Source organism: Schistocerca nitens, chromosome 2, assembly GCF_023898315.1.
Source record: "Schistocerca nitens isolate TAMUIC-IGC-003100 chromosome 2, iqSchNite1.1, whole genome shotgun sequence".
Lineage (NCBI taxonomy): Eukaryota > Metazoa > Arthropoda > Insecta > Orthoptera > Acrididae > Schistocerca > Schistocerca nitens.
In genome coordinates this window covers 1,012,136,326-1,012,151,512 of record NC_064615.1, presented here as the reverse complement: position 1 = coordinate 1,012,151,512, position 15,187 = coordinate 1,012,136,326, and the positions used below count along the sequence as shown (strand labels likewise).

At 42.8% G+C, this 15,187-nt stretch overlaps 1 protein-coding gene across 1 annotated transcript in view; it reads right to left on the bottom strand.

The window, feature by feature from the left end:
* Window positions 1–443: 443 nt before the first annotated feature.
* LOC126237362 (troponin C) overlaps window positions 444–15,187 on the bottom strand; it is a 54,072-nt gene continuing 39,328 nt past the window's right edge. The window contains exons 4-6 of the mRNA XM_049947430.1: window positions 11,944–12,063; window positions 6,894–7,025; window positions 444–679 (exon numbers count right to left, since the gene is read on the bottom strand). Coding sequence (XP_049803387.1) covers window positions 651–679; window positions 6,894–7,025; window positions 11,944–12,063 — 281 coding nt within the window. The 3' untranslated portion in view covers window positions 444–650. The remainder of the gene's footprint in view (window positions 680–6,893; window positions 7,026–11,943; window positions 12,064–15,187) is intronic.

The following is a 15,187-nucleotide window of genomic DNA, read 5'->3' as shown; positions in this document are numbered from 1 at the left end:
ATTTTAAAGTTGGCTGAGTGTTATTTCATTTAAAACTGTCCGTCTCCCGTGTGTAACCCCGTATTTCAATGTTTTCTCCGCACGAAGATGTGAATTATCGCAATGCTAAAGATACCAACACACGCCACTTTTACAACCATCGTAAGTGCTTTGTAACACTAATTGTCATTACCAGTAATCACAACATTGATGCCATGTGTTTTTTAGAATTTAGGCCTTGGTTGTAAAGCAGGAGGTACCCTGGTACACAGCACGATAAAAATTGTAAAAAGCAGGTGTAACCAAGCTGCGAAGTTCATGTTTTGAGGACTTCCATTATCAACGACCTCTTCATCTCACTTAAAATCACACTGCGCCAGAATCGTTGACGCCATTTTTGCAAGATGATAAGGAGAGTGACAACGTGAACTGGGAAAAGAAAATGAATGCACACGGAAGCAGCATAGTGGCGAAATTATTTATTTACAATGTCTGTTGCTAAGTGTTAGCAATAGTGGCTGAGGCGAGTGCTGGATGGGTGTGATGAGTGCTGCTTCTCCGTGGCCGTTCAGGAGGGTTCGCGGCTTTGGCGATGACGCTGCAGGTGGTGCTGTTGCTCTTGGTCCGTAGTGAGTAAACCGCTGGGCGCCGTACCCCTCGCATTTGCTGGCTTATTCTCCCGTCATCATCTCCATGAACTCTGGAACACACCAGAGAAAACAAATGGAACTCTTACTCTTAAAAAAATTGAATTACACACAGAAAAAAGACGTGCTTTGATCCTGGTAACTTACTTTGTGCCCAAAAAACATAAATTGTGTGTATATGCAGACCAAAGCGACGAGAAAATTTTTACCGCACGGACTGGCCTAACACACCTCCGTCCTCAATCGAAATTCCCATTCACGTCTCAGCCCACTTCGTATTTAGCATTGCAGAGGCTCTCCAACTCTTTTGAAATAGCGTCTATGCAACCTATGGAGCGGAGAATCCTGCATGAAAGCCAGGCATCCATGCTTTAGTCAGATGTAACTACATGGTTCCAGAGACCTTTTCAAGTCTCAGACATTTATAATGTATACAGGCAGACTGATGCAATGAGTGAAAATCAAAATTTTGATTGAGGAGGGAGGCGTACTAGGATAGCCCGTCAGCTGTGCAGATCCACAGTGGTTAGCGCATCTGCCTTGAGCAGGAGAAGCGGATTCGAATCTTCGATTGGGTACAAATTTTATACGTCACTTCCGTCTGCACATATACATCACAGATGTCTGTAACTTGAAAACGTCTCTGGAACGATATAGTTTCATTTGATTAAAGCACCTCTGCTTGAGTTTCAGGCAGAATCCCCCGTTTCTTTCGATGGAGAGATGCTGTTCCAGTACAGCTGGAAAGACTCTGCAATGCTATTCGAGCTTAGTGGGGAATAGCAAGTAGGCTGAGGTGTGAATGGAAATTTGGATTGAGAAGGGAGACGTGCTATGGTACTCTGTGCAGTTGTGCAAAGTCGCCATGCCAGTGTAGCGTAGTGGTTAGCACATCTGCCAAGTGAGTAAGACACCCAGGTTGGAATCCTGGCCTTGCTACAAATTTTGATTCGTGGCTTCAATCTACATACATACATCGTATCTGTTTGAGATTTGAAATGGTCTCTGGAACCATTTGATAAAAAATTGTATTAGGAATAAAATGCTGTCATAATGCCATGTCTTCTTAACGAAGGAAGCAGAGCACTATAAATTTTCACAATCAGTGTAATTTCAGGTGAGCAGTCAAAAGACCATACATGTAAGAATTTTTAGGCTTAAAATAGAAAAACAATCGTGAACTTCTTATAATAATTCTATAAAGATAAGTCGAATCTACATCCACAGAAGACGGCACATAGGTGTCGAAACACTTCTGGGTAAATAGAAGAAAGAGATTCATCGTGTCGTGCAGAAGGCGGAGATCAAAAACTTAACGTTAATTCGCAATACGAGAAAAAAGTCAACAGGAGGTACCAACCCTAGAAAGATGATTATCAATATCAGTACCGTAAGTCCCTTTTTGCAGCTTAATTTAATCGTCTCAGACATATGTCTGTAAAGCTATTACGATACAGTTGGCAAGTAATGAATTTGGCAGCTTGCGGATTTGTAGCCGGACAGAATGTACTGAATATTTCAATCATGTCAAGTAATATAAAATCCAGCTCAGGTAAGCGTGTAGATTTGGGCTAGTCTTATCCTCTAAAAATGCAGGCGAGAGTAGATTCAGTGATTACACTCACTAATATTTTACATGAAGGTAATCTTTAGTGTCGCTTAAGTTGGTTCAGGAACCTGCGGATTGGCTATTTTATTTACAGTTTACTGAAGATGTCGACAAGTACAAGACGCAGGATGAAAGTAGAAGGCGTGGTTAATAAATGGAAGATAAACTTAATTCATGTGTAGAAGCTGTTAAATCAGGCGCTTTGACTCAGAAGTAGGACTGAGATGGTTTCGCAAACTACTGAGGTACCATACATCATAATCATCATCATTAGTGTTCTGCCAAAAGGCAGGTTTTCACATGGTAGTTCTCCAGTCTGTCCAGTTTTCTGCCCTCCTCTTCAGGTCCGCATAATTTCCTCTTCCCTTTTGTCGTCTATCATCTTGTATCTCCTTCTTCATCTCAGTCTTCTCCCACAAACCAGTCCTTCCAAAATCATCTGCTAGCAAGCACTCCCTTCTCAATGAATGTCCCAACTTTTCTTTTTCCTTTCTCTTATAACCTTCAGCAGACATCTTCTCTCACCAAACCTTTCCAATACTCTTTCATTACTCACTTTTTCCATCTAGCTTATTTTGTCTATTCTCCTCCACATCCACATCTCAAATGCTTCTAACCTTTTTTCATCTTCTCGTCTCAGCGTTCATGTTTCTGCCCCATATATTGTCACACTCCAGACAAACTATTTACCAAGCCTTTTCCTTAGACCTTTATCTAATTTGCCACCTAAGTCTCCTCTTCCTGTTGAATGCCTCCTTCGCTATGGCAATTCGAGTTTTCACCTCCTGGTGACATCTCAAGTCTTCAGTTATTGTGCTTCCAAGATATTTAAACGCACTTACTTGGCTAATGGTAGCTTGTCCTATTTTAATATTGGGCAGTCTGCGTCTTGTACTGACGACCATAATCTTTGTTTTTGCTGTGTTTATTTGTATCCCATATTCCACACAAGCTTCATTCAGATCTTTCAGCACGTTGTTCACAGTGCGCTCACTTTCTGCCACTAATACCATGTCATCAGCAAATCTTATACATTCTACTCTCTTTCCGCCAATACATATTCCTCTTTTCCCATCTAAGCTTTTCGCAGTAATCTCTTCAAGGTATGAAACTTCCTGGCAGATTAAAACTGTGTGCCGGACCGAGACTCCAACTCGGGACCTTTGCCTTTCGGGGACAAGTGCTCTACCAACTGAGCTACCCAAGCACAACTCACGATCCGTCCTCACAGCTTTAATTCCGCCAGTACCTCGTCTCCTACCTTCCAAACTTCGCAGAAGCTCTCCTGCATACCTTGCAGAACTAGCACTCCTGGAAGCAATACGGAAAACTGGATTGTAAAGCGTACCCAGCAGCAGATATAGATTCAGAACACATTTTCGTAATGATGACTGAAGTATAAGAGGATCGTACTGAAGTATCAGTGTGGAAATAAGTGGAATACTAAACTACTAAGGAGTGACGAAACGCATTTGAAGTTGGGTACTGCGACAAGGAATACCATGGTAGACACTTAAGTTGAAGAGAAGTGGGCATCTCTAATAACAGCAGTCACAGATGATGAAAAGACAAACATAATTAGTACAATGGTAACTACGAAGAACCATTGGGTAGCAGATGAAATACTTTAATTGATGGACGATAGGAGGAAGGACGAAAATGGTCATGGAACGACTAGAATACAGCAATGTAACTCAGAAGTGAAATAATACGAATGGTGGGCAGCCGAGGTGAAATGGATGCAGGAGAAATGTGAAGATATCTCACTTGAAATAATTATCGTAAGGACTGACCCAAAAGTCGAAAGCCAAAACAACCTTCGGTGAAATTAAAAGCAAGGGTGGCAATAACGAAAGTGCAATGGAAATTCCACTGTCAAACGCAGAGCGATCGGGTAGGTGGAAAGAGAGCACTGAAGGCCTCTCTAATGGTGAGGAATTGTCTGATGACGTGATAGAAGAAGAAATTGGAGTCGATATGGAGGACATAGCGAATCCAGTATTAGAGTCAGAATTTAAAAGAGCTTTGAAAGACTTGAGACTAAATAAAACAGAACGGATAGACAAGATTCAGTCGGTATATCTAAAGTCATTGAGAAAAGTAGCTGCCAAACGCGTGTTCATGTTGGTGCGTAGTCTCAGACTTTTGGACAATTACGCCATAGAATTCAGGGAATAGGAAGAGCAGATAAGTGGTAGGCCTATTGTACAATCAGTTTAACAGCTCATTCAAATGGTTCAAATGGCTCTGAGAACTATGGGACTTAACATCTGAGGTCATCAGCCCTCTAGACGTAGAACTACTTCACCCTAACTAACCTAAGGACATCACACACATCCATGCCCAAGGCAGGATTCGAACCTGCGACCGTAGCAGCAACGCGGTTCCGGACTGAAGCGCCTAGAACCGCTCGGCCAACAGCTCATTTATCCAAGTTACTGGCAAGAATAATATACAAAAGAATGGAAAACAAAACTGAAGAAGTATTACATGACTATTAGTTTGGCGTTAGGAAAGATAAAGGCGCCAGAGACACAATCTGACATTGCAGTTGATAATGGAAGCAAGACCGAAGAAAAATCGAGACACGCTTATAGCATCTGTCAACCTTGAAAAACTTTCGACAATGTAAAATCGTGCAAGATTCGTAATCCTGAGAAAAATAGGAGTAAGCTATAGGCAAAGACGTGTAATACAACGTATGTACAAGTACCTAGAGGAAACAATGCAAATGATAGGCCAAGAACGAAGTGCCTCGTATAAAGAGGTTGTGGGACAGTCTTTCGCTACTACCGTTGAAACTGTACATCGAAGAAACAGTGACGAAAATAAAAGGTGAGGAAGAATTACAGGAGCTGTTGAATGGTGTGAACAGTCTAATGAGTACAGAATACGGATTGAGAATACACCGAAAAAAGACGAAAGCAGTGAGAAGTAGTAGAAATGAGAAAAGCGAGAAGCTTAAAATCAAAGTTAGTGATCACGAAGCAGAGGAAGTTAAGGAATTCTGTTACCTTCGAAGCAAAATGGTCCATGACGGACGAAACGAGGAGGACATAAATAGCAGACTAGCACAAACCAAGTGGGTTTTCCAGGCCAAAAGAAGTCCACCGGTACTAGTTTTTATATCAAACATATGCCTCAATTTGACGCTAAGATATTTTTGAGACTAGGCTTGGAGCACCATATTATATAGTGGTGTATCATGGACTGTGGGAAATGCGGAAAAGAAGAAAATCGAAGCATTTGTGATGTGGTACTACAGAAGAATGTTGAAGACTAGGTGGACTGATAAAAGAAAGGAATGAGGAATTTCACTGTAGAGTCGGCGAAGGGAGGAACATATGGAAAACACTGACATGAAGAGGAGACAGGATGATAGCACATGTGTTAAGACACCAAGTAAAAACTTCTGTCGTACTAGAGGGAGCTGTAGAGGGCAAACGATGCAGGAAAGACAGATATTGGAATTGTTGTTGTTGTGGTCCTCAGTCCTGAGACTGGTTTGATGCAGCTCTCCATGCTACTCTATCCTGTGCAAGCTTCTTCATCTCCCAGTACCTACTGCAACCTACATCCTTCTGAATCTGCTTAGTGTATTGATCTCTTGGTCTCCCTCTACGATTTTTACCCTCCACGCTGCCCTCCAATGCTAAATTTGTGATCCCTTGATGCCTCAAAACATGTCCTACCAACCGATCCCTTCTTCTAGTCAAGTTGTGCCACAAACTTCTCTTCTCCCCAATCCTATTCAATACCTCCTCATTAGTTACGTGATCTACCCACCTTATCTTCAGCATTCTTCTGTAGCACCACATTTCGAAAGCTTCTATTCTCTTCTTGTCCAAACTGGTTATCGTCCATGTTTCACTTCCATACATGGCTACACTCCATACAAATACATTCAGAAACGACTTCCTGACACTTAAATCTATACTAGATGTTAACAAATTTCTCTTATTCAGAAACGATTTCCTTGCCATTGCCAGTCTACATTTTATATCCTCTCTACTTCGACCATCATTAGTTATTTTACTCCCTAAATAGCAAAACTCCTTTACTACTTTAAGTGTCTCATTTCCTAATCTAATCCCCTCAACATCACCCGATTTAATTTGACTACATTCCATTATCCTCGTTTTGCTTTTGTTGATGTTCATCTTATATCCTCCTTTCAAGACACTGTCCATTCCGTTCAACTGCTCTTCCAAGTCCTTTGCTGTCTCTGACAGAATTACAATGTCATCGGCGAACCTCAAAGTTTTTACTTCTTCTCCATGAATTTTAATACCTACTCCGAATTTTTCTTTTGTTTCCTTTACTGCTTGCTCAATATACAGATTGAATAACATCGGGGAGAGGAATACACCCAACAAATAACTTAGGACGTAGGATGCAAGTGGTACACTGAAATGAAGAGGTTGGCGCTGGAAAAAAATACTTGGCTGGCGGCTGGCCGCAAGAAACCAATCAGAAGACTGATAAAAAAGAAAGAAAGCGACACCATCTAACACCCAGAAGGATTTATTCATATCGGTAATGGCTGTGATAGCCCGCACTTCTATGATTTTCTGTACTGATGGAGAAGCGTATCTGATGGCTCGTATTGCTCAGTAGGAAGAGAAGGTGAGGGAGTGTTATCTCTTAAGGGTGCTCACCGTCGAAGTCGACGGTGCCGGAGCCGTCGGTATCAATCTCGGCGATGATGCCGTCCAGGTCTTCTGGTCCCAGCTTGTCGTCCAGCGCCGCCAGGATTTCTCGCAGCGTCCCCGTCGTGATGTAGCCGTTTCCTGCGCAAGAAACGCACAAGCTTAAACGAAATACAGTCGACACGCTCGTGCTTTCAAATAACGTCGGGGTGACAAAAGATAGACACGACAGAGATATTCCCTCAACTCCCGTTAAATATTACGTTCATTTTCTCCATCTGGGGTACCACAGCAGTATGCTTGTTAAATGACGTACTGACGTAATCCACCTCGGCTGTTTTTCACAAGTATTCACTTTACCACGAGTTACAAAATTGGCCAATTGTAGCACTACGAGTCATTTTCAAGGGTAGTAGGCGTCGATGTATTGTACACAGGATAACTGTACACGTCGACACCTACTACCCTTGAAAATGACCTATAAGGCCGATATTGACCAAAAGTGAATACCTGTCAAAAACTGGCGAGGTAGAATACTTTAGTGTGTCTCAAAAAATATTACTTTTTTATTTTAATTTTTTTATTTGGGCTCTGGCGCTAATTTAATCAACTAAAAGGTAAGTAATTTACATACAGAACAAAACATAAATTGACGATAGCTTCAGAAGCTTGCTGTTAATTGACATGCTTGCAAACAGTGAAAAATGTTTTTAAATTTAAAGGAAAAGATGGAATAACAATATAACAGTATTAACCTTTAGCAACGGTGTTTTGACACAAATATAAATGAAGATACAAATACACGCTTATCGAAGGTGCTTGGCAGCAGTGAAAATTTTTACAGTGTAGCTCAACAGAGTTAATTATTCGGGCACCACAAGTTCATGGAATAAAACAGAAAGACAAGCAGAGAAAAAATGTTCAGGACGTAAGCTGGATACATACACATATAAAATACATTATTATGAACATGAAACAACCAGTGCTGCGTTCTTACCGCAAAGATACTTTGACAGCTTGCAAGACTTTACAAAGCTCTTCATTATATGCGGGGAATACCCAAAGAAAGCAGAATGGCAGCATTCTCAGAAAAATCTACTGTCAGCGGACATAATTGTTGCAGAAACGACTGTTTGAGTCTCTTCCATTTTGCACATCCGATGTGATTGAAGTCACCTTATGTAGTGTATGCAGTCACAGGCCACAGCTGGAATAATTTCTATGTGGTGAAGATGCATTGGAAACCTGTCGAGGTTGAAACTCGTACGGTAGAAGGAGGATATCAACCATCTGGGTAGGCGAACATCGTGAAATGGGGTCTGTGTGGAATAACAGGCTGAACATAAGACATAATATCATCATCCCCTGAAGAACTAACACATATTCCAGTCCTTTTGATATTGCTGAAAAGCAACGGTGCAGTTCAGAAGGAGAAAGTCTCAAGTCGATCAGTGTTCCCGATCTTCTGGTTTCTTCAATAAGAATATTGACTATTTCATTATGAATGTCACCACAACGCAGGGATGTGACGCAGTGGTTGGCATACTGGACTCGCATTCGGCAGGACGACGGCTCAAATCCGCGTCCGGCCGTCCAGATTTAGTTTTCCTGTGATTTCCTCAAGTCGCTACAGGCAGGTGCCCGGATGGTTCCTTTGAAAGGGCAGGGCCGATTTCATTCCCCATCCTTGAGACGATCCGAGCTTGAGCTCCGTCTCTAATGATCTCGATGTCGACGGGACGTTAAAGCCAGTTTTCCCTCAATGAAGCCACGGTGAGACTTAACCCACGGGAATTATGTCGTTTGTCTCTAGATTTCACACTGGAGACGCTGCCAAATGATTGCCGAAATTAGAGTTCTGGTTTTTTAATTCCACTTCTTATGCCTCAGAGATTTAAAACTTACGTAGAATCGGATAGAATGACGACCTTAGAAAGCTGAAGCGAGCTGACATGTTTTAAGCTTCCACAGAAAAAAACTAAGTTCCTTTCTGCAGTTGAAACAATTTTAAGACTTGTGTACAGGGAAAGGTACACTCCACATTTTCTCCCTTTTTTTAGTTTGGAGCCCTCGGTATACTCGCATATGTGCAAAAAGTCCGACCTTTAAAAGTGTGACACTAGAAAGAATAGCAAATAATAAAATTTTACTTATTTTGCGTATTCATTGTTTTAGGAAAATTACATGATTAAACAGTAAATGATTTAGAGGGTATAATACCACGTAAAATGTGGTACAAAGATCTACGCTCTCTGCTCTATAGATACATGACGCGCCGTCAGGCTAACGACAGCTTGAAGCGGACGGGGCCTTGGCCCAAGTTAGGAGCATACATTCCACTGTGTCACTTGCACTGGATTACAATACGCGTAACACAGCTAAAACTTTCAGGCGGAAAGGGTTGTGATACAGTTATGTACAACACTAATAATTATATCATCTTTCACGTGGCGCTATTCAAAAGTTTGACACTTTCGAAATATTTATGCAAGTCATCCATGCCCAGCAATCAAATTATAACAATAAGATGGATATCAAATAACGAACTTTTACGTTTTACTGTGCATAAACAATATTCTAGGAAGGAAATAGGGTTAAACTTTTAGGAGGTCTGGGGGCATACTGGACACCGGAGTTCAGAGGCAATCGTGGAGGTGGATGAGTGGTAGGGGGGCAGTCTCTGAAACCCGTGACCAGATGTTTACAACCAGAGGGAGATCTGCAGAACGTCCGGCCAGAGTAGCAGTCGAACAGCCTCCGTGTCGAGGTAGGTCAGGCCACCACAAGCAATATGTGGTTTGGCGTTATCTCGTTGAAAGATATCACGAAGCCGTTGAATGACACTCATCCTAAGACATCAGAAACATAACATCTGCTAAAAGTTCGTAGGCTTCTAATGCCATTGTTATTTTGAAAAAAAAAATTATTTTGGGTACTTGGCTGTGTCATTATAAATTACTAAAGCAACTAACTGCCGAAGTTTCGACTGACTTTGCAGCGGTCCTCTTCAGGGCAGTTACCTGATGGAAAGTGTAGTTAACCGTCCTGAAGAGAACTATTGTCTTTCGAAACGTTAGCAGTTACTTGTTTCGGTGTTTTATAATTACGCAGCCTAACACCTAAAATTATTTTACTCAAAATAACGCCTGCCGTTCAAATTGCAGACTACGCTAACTAGAGATAAAAGGGTGGTTTACTTAATGGCAGGCCAGCCGGGGGTGACTGAGTGGTTCTAGGCGCTACAGTTTGGAACCGCGCGACCGCTACGATCGCAGGTTCGAATCCTGCCTCGGGCATGGATGTTTGTGATGTCCTTAGGTTAGTTGGGTTTAAGTAGTTCTAAGTTCTACGGGGCTGATGACCTCAAACTTAATGGCACCACACAGTACCATATCAGTTGCTGGACCCGTATGACGATGTCGAATGCAATCTAGCAACGTTCGTTGCTCTGGAGGACTTCACAAAGAAACACGTCCATCACGATGGTGTACGTTGAAGCAGGACTTGACCGAAAAATGATTCCCTCCTACTCCCCAGGGTCCAGCATTGTCGTTCGGCGAGTTACTGTCGGCCAATCTCTCTCTGCTGCCGCGTCAAGGTAAGCCGCAACAGTGGTGAATTCCGCATTACGTAGAGGTGTTCGGACACTTTTGATCAGATAGTGTATAAGAAGCTGATTGGCACGGGGGATTACAGTTTTCTTCAATGAAAGAGTTCAACCAGTGTAAGAAATCTGAATGGGACTGAGGAAGGAGTTCCTGAAATTGTACGTCTGGAGCACATTGCTGTGCGCATCAGTATCAGCAATCCTTAGAAGAAAAAACTGGAAGTATCTAGTAAGTTGTGCTCTCGAGCAATGTTAAAGATTAAAACATTAGTGAAATACGAAATGAAGAACTAGCACAAAGTATGATGAAGGAAAGACGTTAACGGACGACTGTTACAAGAAGAATGAACAGGTTGTAAGAGGTCCATGATTAAGGAATTTGTTGCTAGCGCACTCGAGCAGATGTAATTTCGATGGATTGCTCACGCGCTGCCTGCGATATGTAAGCTATAAGAGAATCTCAGACCAAAGAGCAGTGTTGGCTGCAGTAGGAACTGCGTAGCAGTAGGAGTAAGTAGTAGTAGCCAGTCGTGTGTATGGAGTTGGCTGGGCCGGTCGTGGGAAACGATGGTGGAGCCTGAGCGATATAATATAAGGTAAAAGCAGCCACGGGCATATGTAGTATTGTTATATCAAGTCCCATGTAAATGTTTAAAAAAATCTCTTAATAGTAATCTTTTTTATAAAATTTAACTTTTGACAATCATTCATCTCAATTTAAAGAATTTACTAGTTTCTCCAATCCATGGTCATCCCGATTATTGTAAAGAAAAATCAGTTGTTTCCTTTTATACATGAGAAATCTATCGGCCAGCATTGCACCGGGCTGTGCCAGAAAAATTTATTATAAGAGCAGATATATATGCGTTATCCGGCGACTTCATTGAGGTAAGATTTTTCAATTTACTTAGACTGATCTTTCAGGGCCATGACGCAGCATTGCTGACGTCTAAAATTTACCAGTTTAAATTCACAGTAAGTTATTGAAAGGTTATAAGTGAGCCACATTTTATTGAGAGGTTAGTCACATTGTATTATTGTTAGGGTACGCTAAAAATGTGAATGTTATATAATTATACATTTTATTATTGGTAGGCTACGGATTTCATTTATTGGGAGGTTACGCTGAATGTGAATTACAAATAATTATATTTTTTTCTGTTAGGAGGTTACGGAATTTTTCTGTTGGGAAGTTACAAGGTTCGTGAAGACATCAGGTACAGCATTGGTACTGGAGTGAGCAGTAGAGGAGAGTAGTACTACGGGCAGCCAAAAGCTGTATTACTCAAAAACATAAGCAGGGGATATTGGTTATAGTAGTTATGTAGAGATGGGAAGATAAACACAGGGTAGGAAAAGCCTCACACCAGCTGAAAGGGGACGACTTCAGAAAAATTTCTGCGAGTTGTAAAGAAATATGAAAGAAGTTCACTGAGAGGTATTGTCGCTCACCTTCCCTGTCGTACAGCCTGAAAGCCTCCTTCAGCTCCTCTTGCATGGCTTCCGAGTCCTCCTCCTCCAGGAAATGGGAGGCGATCCTGCAGAAGCCGTCAAAGTTCACCTTGCCCGACCCTGCAACAGTTAGTGAACATCGTAACTACGTTCTGTTTTTACTTCCTGATTATAACCTCTGAGTACAGTATTCTTCGGTGAAAACACCCATCAGGTAGCTCTAAAGCTACTGAGCATATACATAGACAATTGTAGAAAGGAATAGCCGGCCGGTGTGGCCGAGCGGTTCTAGGCGCTTCAGTCTGGAACCGCGCGACCGCTACGGTCGCAGGTTCGAATCCTGCCTCGGGCATGGATGTGTGTGATGTCCTTAGGTTAGTTAGATTTAAGTAGTTCTAAGTTCTAGCGGACTGATGACCTCAGATGTTAAATCCCATAGTGCTCAGAGAGGGTGCATCCATCCATACATCAATATCAGGAGCCAGTCCTTTGTGTTTCAAAAATGGTTCAAATGGCTCTGAGCACTATGGGACTTAACTTCTGTGGTCATCAGTCCCCTAGAACTTAGAACTACTTAAACCTAACTAACCTAAGGACATCACACAACACCCAGTCATCACGAGGCATGCCAGCCTCTATCTCTCACCAAAGCGTATACGTCCTGCTCTATACTTCCCCGTCTGCCACGTCACGCTGTCTGAGCGGGAAGAGGGGGAAGGAGCGGAAACTGCGAAAGCTTCGCAAGTCGCAGGCGGATTTGTTTCATATTTCTCAATAACACAGATCACATACAGAGTCAATTGTTAATATTTAATTATTTTTGGTGTGCTGAAGACATATTAAAATCTATAACGCACGGACTGTCAGCAGATGGGCAGATGAAGACAGTTTTACAAATTTTCGTCACTCACGTGACCACATAATCGTGACTTATTTAGTTCCATAATAGAAAAATGTCTCTCAGATACGTATGTTGACCGGAACATTGATATCATGTTGGCAACTTCGTGATGGAGATGTGGGAAACAGTGCACAACTCCTGGACAGTATTAGCCTAAATGGATTTGTCTTTTAAATAAGAATTACACTGCGGATAAGGTGAAATGGCAAACGGTCTCGACAACAGCTTAAAACTTATGTAAGACTGGCAGTGTCACACACTTTTAGAAGGCTGTTCCCGTAATTTTTTGTGATGGGCGAAGATCATAGAGGACCAAACTGCTTAGTTCATCAGTCCCTAACCTTACACACTGCTTACCCTAACTTAAACTAACTTACGCTATGGGCAACACACAGACCCATGCCTGAGGGAGGACTCGAACCTCCGACGGGGGCAACCGCGTGGACCGTGACAAGACGCCTCAGACCGCACGGCTACCCCGCGAGGCCTCCTGTAATTCTTTCTACGTCACAGTGGATTGATCGAAATTCGCGTTTTCCTTAACGCCAGTGAGCTTAGGGAAATGGACGGTGTTCCTTGTCAGCAGTTCTCCCTTCCAAGACTACACGTAATGCCTATGACAGGAAGACATTGGCCGTACTGAATTTCGTATTATAATACGAGGGGACCAAAACGTAAGTTACTCATGAGGTACCATGCTATGAATACTGCGCAACGTTAGTGGCGCGTTGCCAGAACAGATAAAACGTTCCCGATTTCCTGGAGACAGTTCAGCTGCTGTACATATAACACGTGTATCGCAGTATGGAAGTGAAGTAGCGAGGGTTAGGTTAGGTTAGGTTAGTGGTGTTTAACGTCCCGTCGACAACGAGGTCATTAGAGACGGAGCGCAAGCTCGGGTTATGGAAGGATGGGGAAGGAAATCGGCCATGCCCTTTCAAAGGAACCATCCCGGCATTTGCCTGAAACGATTTAGGGAAATCACGGAAAACCTAAATCAGGATGGCCGGAGACGGGATTGAACCGTCGTCCTCCCGAATGCGAGTCCAGTGTGCTAACCACTGCGGAAGTAGCGAGGCAGCTGGAAAATTACACCAAAGTTGGATTACACGGGACAGTACGGCTCTTGTAGGCAAAACGTCTAAAGCGCACACACATTCACCATGACATTCTGGTGGTGAATCGACTACATACAATTTAGCGTCCAGATGTAGTGAAATGTATCCTAGAATTTGACCAAGGCCGCACAGAGTTGGTCGATTTTGATCAGGGACGAAGGTCGTGGACATCGACTACAAAGGATAATTTCCAGGCAGTCGAGAAACTAGTTCGCAGCAATCGCAGGTTTTCCGAAGATGAGACACACAACGGCTCTCGAATGGCTTTATGAGCAAGGATCGGATCTCTATCGTAGAGGAATTAACTATTACTAGACAATCCGACTTTGTTTACAGATACTTGGTGACTATGTTTAAAAATAGTGTCATGACTACACTACTGGCCATTAAAATTGCTACACCAAGAAGAAATGCGGATGATAAAAGGGTATTCATTGGACAAATATATTATACTAGGACATGTGATTACATTTTCACGCAATTTGGGTGCATAGGTCCTCAGAAATCAGTACCCAGAACAACCACCTCTGGCCGTAATAACGGCCTGGGCATTGAGTCAAACAGAGCTTGGATGGCGTGTACAGGTACAGCTGCCCGTGCAGCTTCAACGCGGTACCACAGTTCATCAAGAGTAGTGACTGGCGTATTGTGACGAGCCAGTTGCTCGGCCACCATTGACCAGACGTTTTCACTTGGTGACAGAGCTGGAGAATGTGCTGGCCAGGGCACCAGTCGAACACTTTCTGTATCAAGAATGGCCCGAACAGGACCTGCAACATGCCGTCGTGCATTAACCTGCTGAAATGTACGGTTTCGCAGGGATCGAATGAAGGGTAGAGCCACGGGTCGTAACACGTCTGAAATGTAGCGTCCACTGTTCAAAGTGCCGTCAATGCGAACAAGAGGTGACCGAGACGTGTAACCAATGGCACCCCATACCATCACGCCAGTATGGTGATGACGAATACACGCTTCCAATGTGCGTTCACAGCGATGTCGCCAAACACGGATGCTACCACCATGATGCTGTAAACAGAACCTGGATTCATCCGAAAAAATGACGTTCTGCCATTCGTGCACCCAGGTTCGTCGTTGAGGACACCATCGGAGGCGCTCCTGTCTGTGATGCATACGATTCCCTTGAAAATCACACATTTATCCATTACAAGACGACTGGAAAATTTTTTGTATGCCACCACCCTATTAAGCACGATAATGTGATGTG